Raw genomic sequence first — 24,032 nt, 5'->3', positions numbered from 1 at the left:
AAATCTGAGACTGTTACCTCATAAATTGCTTTCAATTATAGTGTGAAGGGCCCAAGTAAATTACTAAGGGTAAGCTGCTGAAGTGTTAAAAAAAAAAAGGAAGAAAAGAAAGTGTCATAACACCAACAAAAATTTAGTGTTTTTATGATAGTTTACAGAAAGTATGGAATGACCAGATTTATGTTGATGCTGTTAGCCTTACCTAATTGTCTTACAGGCATATCACACTGAACAATCAATCTTGTAGAGTGTTTTGAAGATAAAGCGTGCTATGTAAGTGTTAATATGTTTTTCTCTACAGCTTAGACAATCAGTATGCCTTTCTGAGAGACTCTACTCTTTTTCCGATCTTCAGTCAAGTAAGTAATTGCCAACCACATTGCAGGAAGTGCTTCTAAGTTCTGCTTTACAGAATGGACATCTAATTTTCTTGCAGCTTGGTTTCTGAAGGTCTGCTCTGTTGAATAATAGAATCAGACAAAACCTGCTAAAACCTCTGTGGGGAAGAACAGGTTTTTTTGGAGATGAAAGGAAAAAACTTGTGTGTCTTGTTCAAGCAAAACTTCCACCTGATTTTTTGGCTCCAATACTTTTTCTCATTTTACAGTGTACATCTTGACTATTCAGTTTTTAATTTACCTGATGTCTGCCTTATTACATACAGTGCCAATATTTTTATATACATACACAAAAATACATATATTTTTACATAAAGGTTTTACTTTTTTAATATATGCGTGCTATAAATATATAGCATATAATATATGCGTCTATTGCATAAAGCTTCCAAATAACTTCCAGAAAAAGGAAAGAAATCTGAAATTTGAGGGATATGTTTGTTTTTCTTCTACATGACTTTTCATAGAGGAAAAAACAGATAAAATTGCAGAGATATTATTTTTGTGGTTTCACAAGTTTCAACTGCTTGTTTAGTAAAGGATGCTCATTATAATCTCCTAGCAGAGCTAATGTTGAAATAGAAAACATTTTTTCCACATTTTGCCATAGCTAAAGGTTAAAGACTTATAAGGGGAAAAAAATAAATACGTAATTCATTCCTGCATCTCACTTAAAGTGATTTTCTGGAGTAGTGTGAATATTTTGATTACCTCAACATTTTTTTAGTGTTATTCAGAGCTTTGGCTATAAACCAGCTTGATCTATTGATATAGTTAGGTAGAAATAAAAACCACAAAAACGTGAATAAATATGATAACTAGTATTCCGCGTTACTTATGTACATCCTGACATTCTGCTGCCTTCTCCTAAACTGCAAGGGCAAAACACCTTAATAGGACAATAAATTCAAAAGGATAGAGGGAATGCATTTCAGTAATTCAAAATATTAGAATTTTATGCCATGGACATTCTCAAATTGTGTAACAAATGTTTATGGGACATTAGAAGAGTTTTGCTTCTGAAGCAAAAAACTTCTTAGGAAGCATCTGTGTGATAGAAAATAGTGTTTCAACACTAATCAGAAATATGACAGATAGAAAGAATTCTAATTGATACCTTTTTTAATGTGGTGTGGTGTTTTTTTTTTTTTTCCCTGGAAGTCAAAAATATTTGAAAATTGTTATTGTTACTATGCTGTCTCAGTCTCCTTTACACTATTACTTTTCAATGTTACTTTATATAGTTGAGTGGTTTTCAGAGTGAGTGACTTATATAAACTGAATAAAAGAAAATAAAAGTTTTATACACTTATCAAATAATTATCTGATAAAATAGGTAATACATATATTAAAAAAAACCCACCCACCCACATATGGAGGCATCTAGCCCTTTATAAAGCTCTGTTCCCAGCTCCATAATTCTTTCGTGCTCATTGTGCAACCTGAAACTCAGATTAAGTAGGACAGGTGTCTGTGTGCATTTTTACTTTTGCTAGTTCTCATTTATTATAAGACAATTCCTTACTTACATGGTTCTACAGGCTTGCTATCTGTTACAATCATTCAGAAATCAGCTTTGCTTTTACTTACCAAGATTCAGTATGCAGAAAAGCATTTGTGTGCTGTACTGTGGGCAGACTTTTTGCTGCTTTACACTGGTATCAGCGTCAGAGCTGCATAACTAAATCTCCATGTCTTATGTAGAAAACTTTCCACAAGCCTTTTGTAGCATTTTCCTTCCCACACTGTAGTTCTTAAACAATTGCAAGAAGTTTCTTAAAAACACAAAATGGAAACATTCACAAATTTCGTTTCACTTTGCTTTTGGCCTTGGCTGCTTGATATGCTGTGATAACCAGGTCTTGATCATTTGCCGTTAAAGATCCTGTGGGACTTTTCGCTGGGATTGTTAGCTCTGATGTCCTGGACAGATTCCAAGATAGATAATTGCATTCTGCTCCCATCTCTGTCAATTCTCCCTGAATTTACAGTTGGACTTGGTATTCTTGTTCACATCTGTCCTAAACTGCAGCATTCGTTTATACTGTGCTACTTAAACAATTCCTCTCCTCCATTCTAGAGGTGTTTTATTTGCTAATAGTGAGGCAAATCATGCCTTTCTCTCTTTGTCATAATACATTTTGCAATGTATGTCAGGTAGTTTAAGATGAATTACATGATGTCTTGAAAAATTACATTTTAAGGAAAAAGCATCCTTAATTTCAAAGGAATATTACATAAGAAATGCAAGTGTATGCTTATGATTTAAAAAAAAAACCTTAAATTTGAGTTTTGCAGTCATCTGAAAGCTTGCTGCTTTTCTTGAAGACACAGTCCTTATAAATATGATGCTTTTTGGTATCAGAGATTTCCATACATAGTGAAGAGCACACGTCTGGATTTCTAACATGTACGTTCATTCAGGCTTGCAAATTCTCCCTCAAATGCCTACATGTTTAAGATGCACGTGGGTAGCACTGTGGGTAGCTATGAAAAGGCAAATACTTTGGTTAATTAGACTTTGTGCCGGGTATGGAGGGGCATATCTCAGCATTCGTAGTACGAACCAGTTTGAACTTTGTGAGGAACTGAATCTGATTGCTCTGGGACAGGATGTCTCTCCTTCCCTAACCCTAGTAGGGACAGACTACCCTTAAGATTGCTCTGGAGTCATTGCTTGCTCAGCATGCTGCAGATTCACCTGAGGCATGGCTTGTAGATGGCGTTTTGTCAGCAATGACCACTGGCATGGGAGCAGATCTTGGAAAGTGTTACTTTACACCAAAACGGAAGCAATATGCGATAGATAATAAAGATGCTTCTTGAAGTCTGTATGTGGCATGAGGAGAGGTATGTTTGCCATAATATGGTGTACTGGTATGACTTCATTGAGCTAACCAGGGTGGCCTTCAGTGGCTTCAGAGAAAGTCTAAATAGAACCTAAGAGTTTGCACATGAGGAGACACATACCAGCCCAGAAGCAAATTGTAGATGGTTCCACTGGAAGACTCGTGGCTGATAGCTGTCCATGTGTACCAGCCATTTTAGTATGCCAGTGTTTAGTGCTCTGCCAGAATTAATTCGTAGGAGATTATTAAAGCAGCTCACTTGTGGTGTGTGTGAAATGAAAACTCTGTGATAGACAGTTTACAACCTACAAAATAGCCAGTACCTTCAAGCAGAGGGATGCACAGAAGCTCAAGTATCAGACACACTAGACAGCTCTTAAACCAAACCCAGTGACATCTGCTTTAAGTGGATCCTCTTTTTAAGTGAGTGACTAGGAGTTAGCTTTGAAGAGGAGAATGGATCTTGAATTGTCCTTCCAGGAAGCCATCAAGCTTAGATCCAAAGTACAGAGAAGAATCTTTCTTGCTAAAACACTATTTCTATTCCCATTAAGGATAGACGTTTACAGTAAAATAACAATTCACCATTATGCAGAGATGAAATTGATTCATAGTGCATAATAATCCTCTTTGTTATAGTGCTTGAATTTATTCACCTTCGCATTCTCCATTTAGGTCTTAATTTTGTGCTAACTGGCAGGAAAAAGAAAATATGAAGCAGGTAATCAGGCACTGAACTTACTAGGGCAGCTGAGTTTCAATTCCATGTTGTCAGTGACCTGATGCATGCGTGATCAGTTCATTAGAAAGCAAGGCAATATATTTCTTTCTGCTTCAGGATTCCTATCCGTAAAGCATGAATAATGGTGCTTTAGTATTTAACAAAGTGATATTTGCTTAATATTCTTCCATATTCATTCTGTTTACCAGCTGTTGTGTACAAAACTACCTTTGTCTCTAAAATATCTTCCTTTTTGATCTGTGAGCATAAAGTGTTTCTGACGCATCTATGGAGAACGCAATATAAAAATACACACTACTGCAAGGAGGAAGGCACTGCTGCGTAAACCTTCAAGCACATTTTTAATGTTACAAACCCAGATGCCTGATTTTTGTATGTAGTGTGTTACATCTGCATACGCATCCGCTTTATCTATCGGCTTTTGATCTTTAACTCACCATTGTATTCATATGATTTGGCAGTAGCAACCTGATAAATTCTTCTGTGTGTTGATAGGTAGCTGTCACAAAAAATGACAAATGTCCAACCTCTGTCAGAATTGCCCTCTGTCAAGATTAATTCTGGAACTGCAAAAGTCTAGATTGTATGGCTGCCATTGGACGTTTTCAAAATGTTGGCGAAAGATCCTGTTTACGACATGGTATGCTTTTTTTTCCCTTCCCCTTAAGATATTGAGCAGTTAAGTGAAGAAATGAAAGATGGCCTCAGGCACCTTGCGCAGACGTTGCAACTGTATTTGAAAATGGAGATCCAGGATGCGTCTCACTTGCCACCTGCAATTGACTTTTTTCAGATCTTCACAAAAGTAAGTGTTAAAACGTGATTGCTTGACAACTCATAAATTATCCTTTCCTTGTGTTCTTGATTTATTTTTGAGTGGGAGTTCAGTAGATAAATCCAGAATGTGATATATGACAAAGTGAAATCAAACTATTATTTTTTTATATTCAGTCAGTATTTAAGCTGAAGTATAGCTTTTATATAATTGTAACACTTCAAAATTAAAGCAGCAGCCAGAGGATGTTTTTTCTTTTCCCTTTTTAAATTATCATGTTAAAGCTCTTGGAAGAAAAAAAAGAAGGTTGTGTTAAAAACCAAGCAAGTTCAAAAACAATTGAGTCAATCAATTTAAGTAATTTTTTCAGAGTGATAGAAAGCATATAGCATCATTCTTCAGCCTAGAATTTTTCTGCAAAGTGCAATGTCTTATATTTGCAGATATACTCCTACTCCACTTTGTCATTTTGTTGTCTGTGTGAATGGGTATTCATGACAGTACTGTATCCCACAAACCGCTTTCTCAGGAATGATGTGGATCATCTATTCTAAAGGGCTGCATGTAAAGTACTTGAAATTAATTTTCACAATATGTAAAATGTTTGTTATGTTACTAACTAAATGTTGTTGGCTTTTGCTGTACGTGTTTAATTGCTTTCAATTCAGAAAGCTTCATTTGACCAATGCTAGCAGAAGTACTTCATATGAAGAACACTCATAGCTTTAACTTGATTTAATTTTTTATTTCTAATTGGTTGATAAATTCTAATAAAAGATTTATCTTAATTCTTGCATGTTTTAATAAGTATTTTCTTATGAAGTAAATGAAGTTCTTAGATGTTTTTCTTCTGATGTAGATAAAAGGAAGAGCCTCTTGTAAAGAAATTAAATAAAAATGCAATATATGTATTTTTACACTTTTTTAACCTGTTTGCACAATTCTGGAATCTTTTCTGCTATGGACAGAACGAATAGGAGTAATATAATCAACTGTGGTATTTTTCTGGATTTTTTTAAACTGATGATTAATCTGCTCTGATGTAAAGTTGCAATTGTCCCTGAAAAACTGTGCAGGCTGAAGTATACCCAGTCAAAAAGAGTCATAGATAAAAACGTTCTGCACTACCTACTCTCCACTCAAACTGTGTTACTGTCTTGTGTTGCCATACTGATTTGACCTGAACTTTTTCAGATGCATTTCACATGAAATATGCATGCTGTGTTATCTGGTTTAGAGAATTTTTACAGCTGAAGGTAAAGCTGAGTATCAGAAGATGATCACTGCCTAACCGGTTTGAACTGAGTCACAGCTTGTAAGAAATTGTTTACAAATATTGCTGCCTTCTATGTAATAATAAGCTTAAGATGGAGGCTGGCTGTGGTGGCTTTACAGGAGCAGTCTGATGGTTGCTGAATGTATTGGAGCACTGCTGAAGAAAATAAGGAAGCTTTTAAAATTTATGTACGCACATGCACAAGCATCTGCACATATGTGCACCTCCTCTTCCCTCCTGTGTATTTTACCAAGGTGATGCAAGTGGGTATCAAGGGGAGAGTGAAAGTCAGGACTTCCCAGATCCATATCCTGTTAACTGGATAACTAGGAATGCTCCTTTTAATTATATTTGTCCCACTATAGTTTTGCTATCACAAAGATATTTTTAACCCAACGTATTCCTTATATTGACTGTGAATTTGTCCCTACTCTATTCAATGTACTGCGAAGTATGGAGGTTTTCAGTTATTGTTGCTTCCACTTTCCCCCGAAATTCAGAGGCTTTCAGACCATTAAATGTAGATGTCATTTCCCTCTTTTGCTCTTATTACTAAGTCTGCGTGATAGTCTGCTCTAGGAAAATGGAGAGTAAATGGCATAGAAATATCATGGATACAGATACAATATCACTAATAATAAAAGGAATTGAGAGAAGAATCTGACTGAACAGGTGCATTGGTTGGGAGAAAGGAGCTGTTGACTAAATGTAGCCATATGCTTTACATTTAGGTAAAATTATCTCATTTGGAGTTCCGTCAAGCACTATGCTTTTTGGAAAGCTCTATTGTCACTCTCTAATACTCCATATAGTAATTTATAGCCTTCCCAATTATGGTTGTCGGATGAGTGTGTTATGAAGTATGGCACTATATTAAAATATGATTTTAATATGCCCCCATCCCTAGTGAGATAGCAGCATGCATTTTCTGCCACTGTCGTAGAATGCTTTTGGTAGATAAGCTGAATGTACTGTGGTGTGTGGTCTTTTGTTTTCTTTTTTCCCCACAAGCTGAATAGGGATACTTATTCCCAGCAGGTAAAGTTTGAGACTTTGGAACTGTGAATCTCTGGTAAGACTTCCGTGGTCTCTTCTCTGTAGTGTAACTCTAAAAAAGACTGGATGTGATGACTTCTCTGTGTGGTCATTGTACAAAGAAATACGACAGTGACATGACTTCAAGATGTAATCTTGTTTTGCCAAGCTCTTCCAACATTCCTTTTAAGTTCAGTAGGTGCTATTCTAACATTGAGCTTTTTTGGATCAATTCTTTCATTGCATGCCACAAAGATCCAGTCAAAGGTCATTTTTTTTATTCTATTTGATGCTGGATCCTCAAGAAGGAAAATAATCAGAAAGCCAGACAAAAGAGAAAAACATTCCTGCAGTGAGATGACTAAATTCCAGATAGTTCTTGGAAAATCTCCAACCTGATCCAGGTCAAAAGAGCTTCTCAAAAGCTCTTTTAAACAGTCCTCCTCCTCTGCTGGCCACTGCTCTTGTCTTTGTGAAAATTAATTACAGTTTTTATTCACTTGCTTGTGACGCTCAAGTGGCAGAGAATCCCCTTGAGTGCAAACTTGTGGAAACTTCTCGTTGAAAATCAAAGAAAATTTTGCAACTTCTTTCCAGAAGAACAGAATGGAAATACATTCTTTCCATGGGAACAGAATGTATTTATTCACCCCAATGTATTTTTAGTTTGCATAAGACCTGTGGAAAATATCAGCACTACTGGATGAGGAGGTGTTTCAGAAGAGTAACGTACCTTCCTTTTTGACAGTGTTGCCCTGTCTTTGCTAGGCAATTTGCTTTTGTATCAACTGTCCTTTGAGCTAGAGTTGTATTTTTTTTTTTTTTTTCTTTCTTGCTGTCTGATCACTCTTCGGAAGCTTCAGTTTATTTAACATGCCATTTATCAAGGTTGTGACTGTTTCTAAATTCTGATCCTCAGTATTAAACAGAATTATCTGCAGTTAATTACATGATAAGGCTTGAACTCCACTGAGACATTTTCTAATGTCAAGATAAATTTCTGACACCATGGTTTTATGGTTTAATGATGTTTCCATAACCTTGAGATAAAATCAGTCCTTGCTTTTTATTCTTCAGCTTTTACTTACATGTGTGAGGAGGTGGCCTGGAATTCTGTGAGACATTTAATGGATGCGAGATAAAGAATTAAAAATTTTTTTAATTTATTTATGGTTCTTTTCAGAATAGCAGACATAACTATGTAAACTACTTGAGGCATTGAAGGAATCAACTGTAAAACTGTGACTCAGGAAGGAAAAGGCTGGAATCAGGCCTAAGAAGTCTCTTTTTTTAGACCAAATGTAGACTTGGTGACTTGAATAGAATTGCAACTACTCATACCATGTCAGAATTGACTTTTGGAGCATTTTGAAAGTGTCTGAAAACTTTTTTTTTTCTGCAATTAAGGAAATGAAGAGATTCTGATGTTGGAAAAAATGGTAGCCGTTTTTAAAAAATCTCCTACTTTCAGATTCTTGAGTTTATAAAAATAGTAAGTTATATGCAACCTCTGTCATTAAATAGCAATAAGGTAGAATTCAGTGATAGTTAATGAACTGTAACATGGCAGACTTCTAGAGCAGTTTAGTACTCTTAAAATAGAGTTTTATTGGAAAATAAAAGATTTCTAAAGGATGTTTTGATGAAACAGTTGATAGCAAACTTTTAGGAAAAGGATGCTGGATTGAAGACTCTTGGGAACCCCATAGAGCAGAGATGATACTTTACTCCTGAAATATCAATGTCCCTATTTCTGTTGTGCAAAATTTCACTTTCTGGACAGTATCTTAACTGCACGTGGAGTGATATGGATTAGAGAGATAATTTTTTGCTTTCTGAAAGTTTTAATTTTTTCTGCAGTTCCAATCTTGCCACTTTTTTCTTATGAGCAGGTTCTACTTTGAAAGTAGATGTACTGCTTTCATTCAGCTCACTGGAGAGGTCACACACCTGTATATGTGTGAGATGAATATGCCTCTTTATGCAGGTGATGTGCTGCCCACCACTCTCTTCTCAGGGGCTGTCCTACTATTTACTTTTCAGGTCAGTTTAGAATTGACACAGATCAATGACAGTGAAAACATATCTAAGTAAGCATAGAGCTATAAATCTAGGATAAGATGAAAAAGAAAGTCAGTATCCATATACATTGGAATCACATGTGTATCTTTTATATGTCAGACTATTTTTTTTCTACCTCATTTTTTTTGAGGTTTGTGAAGTTAAAATTGAAGTGAAGAAGAGACAAAAGTTCGATGCTGTATGCTAGTCTCTGTGTACCCACAGACAGCTTTAACCAAAAGACCAGTTTTCTGTTTAGGCTGTGATATAATTGATTTTATTTTTAACTTAAGTGAGGAGGCTACTGTAAAGTGCAGAGGTACATCCCTCAAGAGATGAAGTACCCTGGTCTCTTTAAAATCCTTTGTTTGTTCCTCTTATCAAAGTTTAAATATATTTTACTGTTCTTATAAGTTTTCAGTACTTGATTCCACTCAATGTTTTGAAAGAGGTTTTTTTCCAACATGAAGGGTATTAGTACCAATTTAAAAAAAACTTGTTAAAGAGGTTTTGATATGTATCTGTATAGGTAGAAGAGAACTGGGAGTTGAGCAGTGTCACTTGGCCTCTGAATACTAAATTATGGTAATGTATTTGGGTATCTTTTTAAGTGCATCTTGAAGGAAATTGTCTTAATTATATGACTAGAAGAAAGTATGTTTGATCTTCACATTGCTCCCATAGATATTATAGGCATTAGGTAGTATGTTCTCTGAGACCTTTGAAGACAAGATATGTCTGCCTGGTCAAGATATTCTTTAGCAGTGCTTTCTGTAGGTTACTCTTACTTAGGATTCAGTAGTTAACTTACTAGTCCATGATAGCAGGGAAATAAGTGATTTGTATCAAGAAAGTAAAAAGAAATATTAGGATAAAGTTAAGAGTAAAGTTATGAGCGAGTTAAGAATTGTTAAAGACATACAGGTGAAGATTACTTTGAGCCAGGTTTGCTCATCTAATTAACTAGATGTACTTTTTCAGTTTTCCTATCATTAGGAGGCCATGACATACTTTTTCATTCATCACTGCTCTTTTTGTAATTAAAAAATAATGTATGTTGCTATCCTTTCTTATGCAAACTTGTGTGTTTATGGTAAACTGAAGACAAGGCCAGTACTGACAAATTTATTTTTAGTCATGGCCTGGGAAACTATTTTGCAAAAACCTTTTCATTTTCATGGTTCATTTTTGTTTCAATTTCCAAAGTCTTGTAGTTTCCAGAAATGATTATGCCTGAAACAAGAGTGGTTAAACATGGGTGCTAAACATACAATTGTGTTTATGTCAATCTTCTTGACTGTGTTATGTTTTATTTTAGAGTTGCAGGGGTATGTTCCTGCTCATCAAACATATAGTTTGATGAGCAGGAACCCTTTTTTTTTTTGATGAGCAGAACTCTTTTTCTCTGACTATTGCCCTCTTTAAGTCTATTAAATGAGATTTTTGATATATTTTTTTTTTAATTTAAAGTGCTGTTGATTTAGTATTTCTGTTGATAAAGTGGTGGTGAATATGGACATGGTGTGTCTTCTCTCCTGTTCTCTCTGTGTGTAGTTTCAAGCCATTAAAAGCTTCACACTTACAGCTATTAAGAACTGACTTATGATCATCAGAAATATTGTGCTCAGTTGGTGCCTAAATAATTTCAGAAGAATTTTTCTCTACTCTTTCCAGTATATTCCACAGGAGCATAACAAAACTAATTCTGGTAGACCTTCATACTTGTTTTCAGAGTAAATGAGTGATCACTTTCCTAACACTTATTGTTCATTCTAAGCAGCAGTCTTATCTAGCAAGAGAGGTATAAGTGAAGGTCAGCCTCTGCTTTTGTAATACATAAAAACAAAGGAAATGGGAAAAGCTAAGTGTATCAGGAGAAAACTAAGCACTGGTTTGTACGGCATAGCAAACAGACAAGACTTATTTGAATGCTGGAATTTATTGTTTACATACTTTGACTTCAGCATTTTAAACTCACTTTTTCTGGTGATGATCCAGTAACTGAGATATTATAAAGAATCGGGTGCCCGAGTGTGCTTCCTGCCAAAACGACTCCCTTTGGTTTGTTAGACGACCTTGCAGAAGCCTGAATGAGCCAGTGTCAGCTAACAGGCAGAGCTGTTTGACCCCTCGAGTTGAGTACAGCACTAGAAAAAGTTCATGATGCAGACTAATTTCTGGCATAATTTTCATTCTGCATCTTAAGTCTTTTGAAGAAGGGTGATATTTCATAAATACAGAGAGGGGAAAAAAGTCAGGAGGTTGTTTTGTAGCGAGGAATGGTAAGGAAGGTCTTGGGGCTATTTAATTATTCATTTACTTGGTCTGGGATCACAGGGTTGTCTGCTTGGTATCCCTCGTTCTCCCATCAATTCTGTTACTCTTGAAAGAGTTAGGAGTAAGTAGAAAATCTGAAGTTGGCCTTGTTTTTCACTTGTCTCTGCCTATGGCTTCAGCATGTTTATTAATTGACAATAATGCTTTTCCCTTGCATAGTGCTTCCTATAAGGCCCAAGAAGGATTTGAAGATTTAGCAATGATTCTTTGTATTTTTCTTGTCTAGCAGAAAATTAAGGCTAATAGACAACAGTCATATAGCTGTCTTTCCATAAAAGGTCTGTAGGGCAATCAGAACTAAATCCCATCTCTCCTGCTGCACAGTATAGCAGTTACACTCTGCTGCTTGTTTCCACAATGTAGCCATGATTAAGTGTAAAGACAATTAGAATAAGAACAGTTGTGATTAAGAGCCTACATCTTAGGTTGTATCTTTTTAATTTTGCAGAAATAGTTTTATACTACTGCTAAGATTCTCACTGCATTTGGTTAACTAAGTGCTCTTTCTTAAAGTCAGGACTGCAGAGGATGTGGCAATCACTATGCATCAGCTTTGGAAACAATTATGTAAATAGAAATTAAAGAAAAAATAGTACAAATTTTAATAAAATGGGAAGAAATGTTGCAGCAGTACTCTAGAATGAGGGTGATAAACAGTCTGGGAAGACTCTACTTCACCAAATGAATGTTGTGTCTTTACAGGAAGTTATTTTTGTCTAATGTGATTTTTCAGGTTTAGTTATTTCCTATTATTTCCCCATTGAATTATAATTAGGTGAGATAATTTTCTATAGCAATTATCTTAATTTTTAGTCACAATTTACTTTCAAGAGCAATGGGATATTTTACCTGACCATGAAACAAGGCTTTAACCATCCTATCTGATTTTAAATTAGAGCAATGTGATTACAGTTGAAATACAAGCTTTTGCTAACAAAGCTTGATGCAGTGAAAGTAAGACCATAAGACTACAATACCTCAAACTGAGCTTGTGGTATAATTTGGGTCTCCTTATTTAGTTATTGAATGCACTATCTGTTTTACAAGCTGCCTGTAACAAACACCAGGTGCAGAAAATGAGGTAGAAGAGTTGGATAGAATTTGTAATAATTTAGTTGTATGTGGTAGGAAAGAAAACTTTGTTCTTGGAGGGCAGGGCATAGGGAAGAGAAAAGACTATTTTTAAGGAAGTTAATTCAGCCTTGATTGAAAAGCATAAGCTTCTAGAAAAGTTACTGCCTTGAGCGGTTTTGGGGGCAGGGCAGGGGGAAAGTGTGTATACTTCTTGTTTAGTTGAACCTTTTTCTGTCATGCTAAGTTGGAAGTAATAAGATGACAGAAAAGAGTCTGGAGAAATAAATGGCAGGGTAGTGTGTAGGCTATTTTGCAACTCTCACTACTTCGTGTGGTTTTTTTTTCCTTCCATCCTTCCTTCCTTCCCTCTGGTTTAGTTTCAGAGCTGTGATAGTACTGTGCAGAACTGAAAAGGATCCAGATGTCCAGGAACTTAATTAACACTATTTTGCCTAATGCTGCTCAGAGCATATCCACAAAACACAGTGCTTAAAAAGCTAATCGTCTCTGACGTGTGATATACATCAGTCTCTTTTTTGGCACCCTTATGGAAGTGAACTGGAAACAGTAACAATAAAAAGCTTTAGTGATTGTGGCAATTGGAGTACACGCACAAAAAAATGTGGGGTGAGGCACCTTCTATGTTTAGGAAGGGCCAGCATGAAACAAGGTCATGGAGACATTTAGTAAAGATCTGAGCAGTAGATGAAAACCACTTACATCCTCTATCAGCAATTTTAAAAGCCTCTAATTGAGGAGGATAAGCCCGATAACTGCTTGTAATGCTGTTGGCAGCAAACTGTTCTATCCTTGTCTTTAGCATGACCTGCAGCGGGGTTGCTTAAAGCATTTTTGCTTGTTTGTTTTGGCCGTGAGTAGAGCTAGAATTCTGTGTGGCAGGATTATTAATCAGCTCTGAGACTTGTTTAACATGTTTAATAGATGAAAAGACTAAACATTGTTTTCCTTCCAGAATGACGTTGGAGTAGATTGATAGTCTGTTGAAAAATGCCATGCTCTTTGAAGATAGAATGGGGAACCATGTATTCGTGGTGTTACTGTTGACTTACTGTTATCTCAGCTGCTTGAGAGCCTCTCTGAAAATGCAGGTAACTTTCTCTAAGGTATCCTATAGAGCTCAATAGCTGTTACAGTTTAAGTATCAACAGTATTAAGTGTCATGTGACAACTTCTGTCACATGTAGGAATTTCAGTGGGTGTCGATTAAATGATATCTACCTACATGAAATTTAGTCCTTAAAAGTGTATTCTGTCCCTATTCTCCAGTATATGAGTATATATATTTTTGCTTTATTAACATGGTAGTTGTGACGTTAAATTTTTTTGTGGTGTGTCCTGTTTCATTAAAACTACTCCTAAGTTTGTTGTGGAAATAAGGTGGAGAAAGAAACAAGTCATACTGGGTCAGGATCGTAGTCTAGTTGTTCCACTATTGTGTATTTCAGTATGGGTGAGCAGCAGTCACAAAGCAGTTGTAGTGCTGATATGCTGTGAGCTGGCTTGAGATCACTTAGCTTGTACCATAGCAACCTGAAGCTGATGAAGTCTAATTTAGACAGTTTCTTGGCACAGCAGTGGGTATAGCTATTCCATAATAGCAGCTGGCAGGAGATACTGGGGAGCAAGGTGCAAGAACTCTGCAATTGACAGGCATAATGATTTGTCATAGCTTTCTTGCTTGCATCTCCCTACACACCAGCCCTGGAAGTTCCCATGCTGTCTTCAGGTAGTTAGATGCTGATTGACTGGAATAGTCAGATCCAGGAATATTTCCTTTAGGAGCTCATCTGATTTGCATTAGTGATTTTTTTTTTTTTTTTCTCCATACCTGCTTCTTTCCTCTTGATTGTGTAAATATTGACTAGATTTTTCATACCTATAACTGTGAATTAATTGCATTCCTTCTTACAGATCCTTTGAAACTTCCCGTGCTGGTGTGGGCTTTTTGAAATTTTAAATGTGTGTGCTCAGATGTGTCCCTAATGTCATTGATACTGCAGATGATAGATTTGAACATATCTCCCTTCTGAATATAAAGTAATCGTGGGCTGTTACTAAGGCTTTTATAATCGCTTTGGAAATTTGGGAGTATTTTTCTAGTTTAAAATAGAAAAAAAATGCAGGATTAAAGCTCCCTTCTATCTCCCATTCCACAAGAATATTTTTCAATCTGTCAACGAACCTTGTGCTTTGCCTGTACTCACAAGTATAAAATTCATCTTCTTTCTTCTTTCATTAACATCAAGGGCAAGGTTTCACTCAACTTTCAGAGGAAACTGGACTGGACACCCACTCATTGATGGATATTTTTATGCATTGGAAGATCATTGAAGTCAGAGTTGTCTGCATTCATCATACAAATAGACAGAATAGGCTTATGTGTTGCTACTAGTATAGGTAGAAATGGTGAAGTGTCAGCCTACTGCTTTGTCAATATTCATTCAGTGTTGTGAGTGAAAAATACTTTACCTGTAAAGTAAATGGTAAAGAAGGGAGGGAGGTGCACAAATTGCTTGCTGTCTGTAACATGGATTTCCTCTGCTATGCAGAAATTATATAGACCAAGTAATGCTGACATTTTTCTCATTCTGTAGTTGTTTCAGCATCACTGAATAAGCTTGTACTCAAATTAAAAAATCTGTATTTAAGACAGCAACTTGCACTGTGTACATTTGTGCTGTCTGATCTTTTGAGGAGTCATGTTTGCTTTTATACTTTACAGAGTATGAGGTAAAATTTGATAAAATGGCTGATAGCGAGAAACTCGTGTAACAGCATAGAATCACTTATTTTGCTTTTAAACTTCCGACTTTTTATGTTTTTATGTTTGATTCTTTTTAACTTGAGAGAATTTCTGTCATCCTGGTGATACTTTAAATGGCATGAATCTGAAACAAGCATCTCTCTAAATGAGAGATTTCACTTCCGTAGATTTTATAATTAGTGCTGCATGTGTTGACTGTAGTTTCTTGGGTCTTAAAAAGTGAAGTATGTCTTTAGCTTTATAAAAAGTTATATATTGACTGAAGAAGCAGCTTGTCTTTAGAATGTAATGATAGTGTTGGAATTTTTGTAGTGGATTTGGACCAATAACAGATATAAGTCCAACAGCATTTGCTGTCTTGATTATAAAAGATCGTTGTGTTTCTCATAATGAAACTAGTTTCATAAAACTAGCTTTTTAGACATAGACAATCAGCTAGTAATTTTTGATGCAAAATCCAGTTCATTTGACTGAAAAAACACAATTCTGAAAACAAAGCTTATTGCAGTACTTCACCTGTTTACCCCCATTCTGTCACTTTGTCAGCAATGATGCTCAGGACCAAAATGTGTACCCTTACCTGGACGATGTAACTAGGCTGAGTCCACAGGAGCAACTCTTGACTGGTTGCAGCAATGACAAAGAAGAATTCAGCTTCTTGTCTTAATATCCTTGTACATGTTAGTTAAAACAGGAATAAGTGTATTTAACCACCTGTAGAAAGATTATACTTGAGATGAATTCACAGCGACTGTTGAGAAATAGAGCAAGAATTGTACCATCGTCTTCAGCATGCAGGAACCACAAGGTATAAAAAATAGAAGCAATTTGGGGAAATTGTGTTAACTGTAGTTTTGAAAAGTGTTTTTTCCTGGTTAACTCAAACTTTACACAGCTCTCTAAAAGACTTCTTTACTTAATGAAGACATTAATGGATGTGCTTCCTCTCTTTTATTTATTTAACTGTCCTTGTGGTATCTTGTCATGGCACAAAATTAGAAAATGTAAGAACCTGGAAACAAAAAGTACTCTATAACAGCAGAATCTTGGACAACATTAATGGTTCTGATTTGCAATATTTGCATCTTCTTTGAAGCAGCTAAATTTAGGTAGATATGCTGATGTCTCAATGGCCCCTGCTGCTGAAGCTGGTATCAGTAGATAATGAATCATAGTGCATAGGTGTGAGATAAGATATCTCCATAACCACACAAGTTACGTAAATACAGAGAAACTCTGTCAAATAAATAGAGATGTATCTGGAGGCTTGTGTATTCTGGAAGAAGCTGAGATCTGTTGGTACAGCTCTGCTGGGAGGGTGAATCGAAAGAGCTGGGAATGTCCAGAGCTGTGAATAGTATGTTTTCAGTGAGGGATTTTTTGACCATGAAGCAACTGTTTGGGAGAAAAGTAAGCATGTGCACATCTGCTTTTCAAGCATGTTGCTGCTGGGTGTTTTTCTTTGAAAGTCTTTATCTGCTAATCAAAAAATTGTACCACAAACAGCAAAATGAATATAAATCATGCTGGCAAAGCTGCCCATGATAAAAACAAACCAGCCAACTCAGTTTAGTAGGTCCACAGTTGTATGATTTCTAGTAATTCTTTTTACTACTATCTAGATGTTGTAGGTTCACAAAAAATTAAATTCGTGAATTCAATTTTCTTGTTACTCCATTTCAAGATGAGAGGAATGAGGGAAATGTGGGGTCTTGTGAGGAAGGCACAGAAAGAGAAAACCAAGCCCAGTTATTAGAGAAGAACATGGTGTTTTCCACTTACCTTTGAGATAACGCTTGATCACCATTGTTTGCCATCAGAGCATCTCTGTTTGAGATGGGAATACAGGTATTTGTAGAAAGTTAAGTGAATGTGCCTAAGTGTGAGAAATGGAGCTGATGAGGGGAGAGTGGGTTGGTGGGTTTCCTACTCATTTGTGTAGTTCATCATATTTTGTATTGGTTATTTTACTAGTATTAATCTGTATATATAAGGGGATACAGGAAGTTGTGAATATATGTCACAGTATGCTTTTAATCACTCTGTCTTGCTAATACACTTTTGATTGGAGTCTTATTGTTAATGTGCAGTTGGAGGAGGATTTCCCTGGACTACATTTTTGCATTGCTGGGATTGCGGGGGGAGATGGTGCATAGGTAGAAATAAGATGAAGCTTGTTGCACAAAGCTTGTTGGATCAACCAAGCATATAATAACAGTAATTTGTATTTATCTTGTGCCTTCTGAACTGTGTAATTCTACGGCTCTCGCAGTCAGCTTTCCAAGGTGTGATGTTAGGAATATGTCACAATCTGTCTTTCTGTGGCAATTGATATTTAGTTCACCTAAGATTAAGTGGGGAATGCAGAATTATCATCAGACAATTGAATAATTAGTATTGCTAGTGATTAAGAATCTCCTTGGATCTCATTTAATGATTTATTTTCGTGTAGTAATATGAAATAAGGTGTGTAGTTGCAGTTTGGCAAGATTTTTCCTGGAGCCTATTCTTTTCATAAGGGTATTTGTTGTACATCTCCCACAGTTGCAGTGGGGAGATGTTAATTGTCTTAGTTCTTTACAGCAGAAAAAGGAACAACTCTTTTAGACCACTAACATTTACTCCATCCTCCTTTACCTGTCATTACATTGCTACTAACAAAAAGTACTCATCTCTCAGTAAATGAGAAGCCCTGAATATAGGAATGCTCTTGCCATTCTTTAGAATCAAAATTGCGCAGAGCGTTTAGAGGACGTTCAGGAGGGAGGGCAGGTGGCTGTTCTAGCTCATGCAAGCAAATGATGTTGATTAAATTAATGTAATGATAAACAGTGGAATTTAGAATAATGAGGCACAGTAGGTTTGATTTATTGTTCCAAGTAAAGCTGAGTTGTCAGAAAAAAAAAGATACAGGAAAAGATATTGTTATAGAATCTTACGAAGTTCATTTAGTCTCTTTAAAAATTGTAACTAGCTTTGTTTAAATAGTCAACTTTACTCTTCTCCCATTAACGCTGATTTTATAACTAAATCTATATGGAAAGAATTCCAATATATTTTTATATCCAAAATGCTTGAAAGATTCTTAAAGATCAAAGATAGTTTTGCATAGAGATGTTTATCTACCACTCTGGCCAAGATTGCAGATTAGCTTGCAATTCCAGTTGAGTTTCTCTGAATTTTGAGAGGTAGGGGTGATTTCTGCAACTTTTGCTTTTGCCCATGCATTCAAAAATATTACTGTAGGAAGATTGGCCTTGGCAGACTGGATTATACCTGTACAGGCTTCCTCCTCCTCAATATCGAGCATAGCCTTTTCTTGACAAAAGGCAAGCAACAGAGACAGCTACTAATAGTAATGCACTATGTGCATCTTCAGGAGGTCTCCAACCCATCCACCCCCTAAAATAGGGTTCAGAATCCAGCCTCCCTGAGGTGGACCCTCAAGTCTCATGTGTTAGGGCATGCTGTTCTGCCATCTGCTCCATGCTTCACAACTGTGGCTCATTGATTTCCTGCATTTACAGTTTAATATTCATCTTCTCACACTGCTTGTGCTAGATACAGACATAGTTATGGATGCTTCCTATGTGGGGTCCTGGAGGGAGTTGCTGGCTGCTCTGCAACTGGAGGGCTGTCGTGTCGGAAGGCACAGCTTCCAGCTGTGTGTGTGCTCCTATGTGCCAAGGCATGAGCCTGTGCCCAGGCACGTATATGCTGTTTGACTTGGGTATCCGTTTCCACCATGTGGCCTTATGTTGAGCCCTATGTGTTGAGACTCCAGTAACTTGAGAGTCCCATTATTGATCGCATGGAATTGGGGACAAGATCTGAATGTACTCATTGCCACTTGGGAACAAATGGGGAATTAAACTTGAAATATTGCAACTCTGATTTGTTGTCAGAAGCTACTTGCCTCGTCTTCCATGTTATTTTGTCTTGGTAAGTCAGTCTACCTCCCCATTATATATCTCGGCTCTTTGGCATTCTTGGAGATGTAAGATTTGACTTACATTCAGCACAATGCGAGTATGTTCAGTAGGAGATGTACACCATGGAATAATCGTTAACACTGGCAGCGTTGTTCATACTGTTTTGCTATAGGTTAGAATGAATTAATTAGCACTGCTATTATTATAATGTTGCTAATCTTACACTGTAGTCTTATGCTATAAAAAGCTTTCAATAATCACCATTTCATATGTGTAACTGGGAAGTGTTGTTACAAGAAAGAAAAGTAAGTGAAATCAGGATTGCTTGAGGTTTTTACTTTTAGCATTAAAATGATGTAGGATTCATTTTCTAGGTAAAATAAAACTGGAATCTTATAGGTCAAACAAGGCTTCTGTACATGTGGGTTACACAGAAGAGTACATATGAACTTTGAATCCCTAAGAAAAGACCTTTATGTCTGCCATGAAGCTTGATCTTATGCCAGAAAACTCTGAGATCACTTTGAAACTGTTATTGATGTGTTCCTTGTAAGTTAAGATACTCAGTATCTTATGGAAGTGATAGTATACTTCGGAAGTTAGGATGAAAACTACTTTTAAAAGTATCTCCCATAAAAACACTCTTGCTCTCTGATGCGTCTGTATGGCTGTGAGAAATGCATCTGCTCTTTTTTTCCCAAACTGTGAGGCAACCTGTAATTAAAATAGATAAAGATAGACTGGAAAGTGAATTATGATTTCGCTTTCAGAATGTCACTGTGTTTGCTAGCTATGGAAATATTTTTTTTTTTGTAGAAAAGTAAGACGTGCTTGAAAATGCAAAAGGCTGCTCTGACACTCTCGAATCAGTTACGTCTTTGTGTCTTGTTGCCCAGGAAGCTATCGTTGATAGCTGCTGTTGAGAAAGGAAAAGCAGCAGAAGAAAACGTGTGCATTTACTGCTTCACTCTGAGGTTGAAACATTGCCCAAATTAACTCTTACGCGGTTCATTTTTTGAGTGCTTTGTGGTTCATGTGACTGAATAATTGAAAAAACATTTTAAAAAAAAAGTTGAGCTAGGGTTCACCAAAAAATATATTAAAAAAAAAAGTCGAGTTAGGGTTCACCATGTATAACTATCATGTAGTATACAAGACACCCTGTAACATAATTTGGTTATCCAGTTATTTGTGGTAATGGACTTTACTGAATGAAAAATTATTTCAGATATATTTCTAGCAGCTGGTAAGTTAGAAGAAGCAATTACCTTTTATGACTTCTAATGTGAGACAAATTCCTTGCCTGATATCTCATATTTTAAGCTTCGACAGTTGTTACCAACAGCCTACCTGTCTAAGCTGAATAGCTTTTGGATCACACCAAAATACTTCAAATGAAATTCTCTTAGTAAATGAGTGCTTTGGGGGATTTCTGGAACTTGTTTGAATATAAGGATCTGGCACTGCCTAAGCTGAAAAGATTGTTGGAATTAAATACAAAAAGTATTTGGTTTTTGCTTATTTCCTGGCAAATGGAGAGTTGAAATTTTTGTCGGTCAATAGCCCTGAAATAAATAATTAAGCTTTTTACAGTAATTTTTATGATTTTCCAGCGGTTATGTTATACGCATATAGAGTCAAGGTTAGGATGATGATACTGATATTCTTTGAGTGGTGGGTTTGTTACAGATGAATTCCAAGGAAATTAAATGAATGTGTGCTTCAGCTGAAACACACCATCTTCACAGAACAGGAAGAGGGCCATTGCAATACTTAAAACTTCATGAACAGCTTTAGTATTGCTGCTCTTACTGAAAAGATCTGGCTCTCTCCTTGGACCTAAATGACTTTCTCTTGGATCTGTCTGAATGCAGCCTGGTAATACTGCACTTAACAGAAACACATCCTGTGGGAATTGCTGGCTGCAGGAAAGCATTGTTGCAAGCAGAACAGATCTATAGGCAGGAGTATCTCCTAGGGGCTAGAAAGGATTGAAAAGAGCAGAAGAGGCAATCCAAAGGTTATTTGAGTGAGGTTAAAAAAAGTAGACTTTTTATATGGTTCAAACTAAAATAGAGACATTTCACTATAGCATTTATTGTCTTTTCTTGCACTGTTACTGGATTGCCAGAAAAATCTCTCGTATAAATATCAGCATTGTTTGTAACTGCTTTTTACTCTTTGGGTAAATTCTATGCTGTGTGTGTCGAGAAACCAGTACACTGAGATAAAACGAGATATAAAAAATGATCAATTTATCTTTACCATGTTTTGGTATCAACTGATTGCTTTTGTGAAGGCAGTGTTAGCAGCTAAGCTCAGGCAGGACATGATGTAGAAGTTTTCAGCAAAATCTCTCATGAATTTTATGGCTGCAGTGTAGTTATTTCTGCTCTTTAAAAAGTATGTCATCACAGAAGTGACATAAGACTTAATGGGTCTCTTCTCTTTTATCATTTAAAATGTGTCATTGACTTTCAGTGGAAGCTGAGCTAGAAAACTGGAAATGTTGATCATGTGTGACATGATTGAGAATTGAATTGTTCATGTTTCTGTCCCTTTTGGCATTCAGTGTTTCTCGGAAATATGCTTGTTTTAGCATTAGAAAACACAGTGAAGAGTACAAAATTATTATAATTGGTATTTCTGTATAGGCTCAGCTCTGTCAGGAAAACTAGTTGTGACTACTGGGTAATTATAGGGTTAGGATTGCCCTTGGAAATCTGAATGCAGTAGATTACTGTGCATGACTTAAAAGCTGGTGGACTTTCTGGCTGTCTTTAAAGGGATGTTGTTGATAACAACTTCTTTTTTCATTATGCACAATCTGTTTTGATAGATTAGTTTTCAACTTCTTGCATGCCAGTTTGGATTGTTTCAAATAACACGACTGGTGTTTAAATGCTGCCTTCAGAAACCGCTTTGTTAAGGGAGACTCTATTTGTTCTTGTGCTGTTACTAAGCAATTTGAAAGGGGTAAGACTAGTTCACATTGAACTCTGGTGTCTCTAATGCCATGTTAGCATCATATAAATTAAGCTGAACTAGGTCAGTATATTCTGATCTAATCATGTTCATGCAATGATTTACTTTTTAAAAAAATTTATTTTTTAATACTGTTATCATTTAAAAGTGTGGTGTTTCCAAACCTTGAACTTGAAAAAGTAAACTCTTGTATGTTTCACCTCAACCCTTTTTTTTCCTATTTCAATTAGGAAAATGCTAACTGTTCTTAAGATGAGAGTAGAAAACCAAGAAACCATTTGACACACTTGGGGTAAAGGAGAAAGAAAGGCAGAACTAAGGGGCAGGTGGCCTTTTCCTGTTCTCCAATTAGCTGTGGGTAGAGAGATACCAGATCAATGAGAAAAGGGCCTGAGTTCCAGTCACAGTTACATTTTAGCTAGCATTTCACAGTAAATGAGCTTTGGATCTTATTGCAATGGTTTTAACACAGTCTTTTAAAAAAAAAAAGTAACATTTTGCCCTTAGACAGTTCAGCGTTTTGAATGTGGAGATCTTCCTTGACTTGATTACTATACCAAACAGACTGAGACTTATGAGATTCTGAAAAGCTATGGAATATTTTTAATTATTTTTACTTACAAATATTTTGGATTGCATGGTACAGGATAAATTTAATCAAAACGGCATCTCTTGTTTCTGTTTCCCTACCACAGTGGAATTATTAGAACTGTGATAATTTATGTTGTTTTTTTCTTCCATAGTTTTAACCATTCATAATATAAAGATGCCACGTCTGGCTTGCAGTGTCCTAGAGAAGCAAATCAGCAAAGCCTTGGAGAGCATATAAACAATTTTTCACCCAAAGTAGTGCTTGTCTTGTTCATGTATTCTACCCTTGACTCCTGCTGCTGGCCACTTTAGGAGACAGGCTAAAAGCCTTGTTGGGCTTCAGGCATGCGCTGGTGGAGATGTGGGTTGGTTTGAAGGTTTCTCAGGCTGCCGAGCAGCTCCTGTTGAGTGAAGGATAGCCCTGCTGTCCAGCTGTGAGTTCAGGGTAAGGATGCAGGCACCCAAGCAAGTTTCTGAAAGTGGGCCAGGTGGTGGCCATGCTCTGCAGCTACTGCAAGCACCCCCTGAAAAGCATTGAGCAGCTGTGTTTCACCTGACCTTTGGGGTGGGTAGGAATTATGTGCAGCTGCTGTGGTTGAGCTATGCTGAAATATGTCAACTCATTTGTGTGTCTGAACCTTGATCCTTGCTTTCCTTGTTTAGAAAAGAGAGACAGAAAAAGGGAAAAAGAGGGAGTACAAGAGGATGAGTAATGGTTTTCATTTGGTGATTTTTCATCTATTTCTTTTTGGTCCATATACATGGGATCCCAGAGGCTGGGTAGCTACAGATAAGTAGTTACAGGCTGACAGGTCTGCCCTAACAGCTGTTACCTTAGACTTTGGAGTATTTTCCCTCATCAGAAGTACCATCTGGCTGGTCTGATATCTCTACTTCATCAGTCTTCTGTAAGTTGGATGGAGCTGTGGGAGCCGTTTCATCCTGCATTTCTAATGCCGTGTTGCAGTTATACTCTTAGCTTCGTGTAAGAAGATGGGAGATGGAAAGGTAAGGCCTGAGGGAAGAAGATAACATGAGATTTGTTATGATTTAAACTGGTGTGACTGCTGATCTGCTGATTTGAAAAATAAGTCAGTCTCTTTTAAGATGAATACGACCTTTGGCTCAAGAAATTCCTAAGGCAGAGGTTGGTGGGTGCTTGGATGGCTATATCAGTGGAAAGATGTCTCTA

The 24,032-nt window shown here is 36.5% G+C and overlaps 1 protein-coding gene across 1 annotated transcript in view; it reads left to right on the top strand.

The window, feature by feature from the left end:
- Positions 1-24,032, top strand: part of SMYD3 (SET and MYND domain containing 3) — a 439,291-nt gene that overhangs the window by 62,171 nt on the left and 353,088 nt on the right. The window contains exons 4-5 of the mRNA XM_086627978.1: positions 302-359; positions 4,658-4,794. Of these exons, the coding sequence (XP_086484104.1) occupies positions 302-359; positions 4,658-4,794 (195 nt within the window). The remainder of the gene's footprint in view (positions 1-301; positions 360-4,657; positions 4,795-24,032) is intronic.

The sequence above is a fragment of the Tauraco erythrolophus genome, chromosome 2, assembly GCF_009769465.1.
Source record: "Tauraco erythrolophus isolate bTauEry1 chromosome 2, bTauEry1.pri, whole genome shotgun sequence".
Classification (NCBI taxonomy): domain Eukaryota; kingdom Metazoa; phylum Chordata; class Aves; order Musophagiformes; family Musophagidae; genus Tauraco; species Tauraco erythrolophus.
Note: the sequence above shows the minus strand (reverse complement) of the source record. Positions and strands in the feature narration are given on the sequence as shown.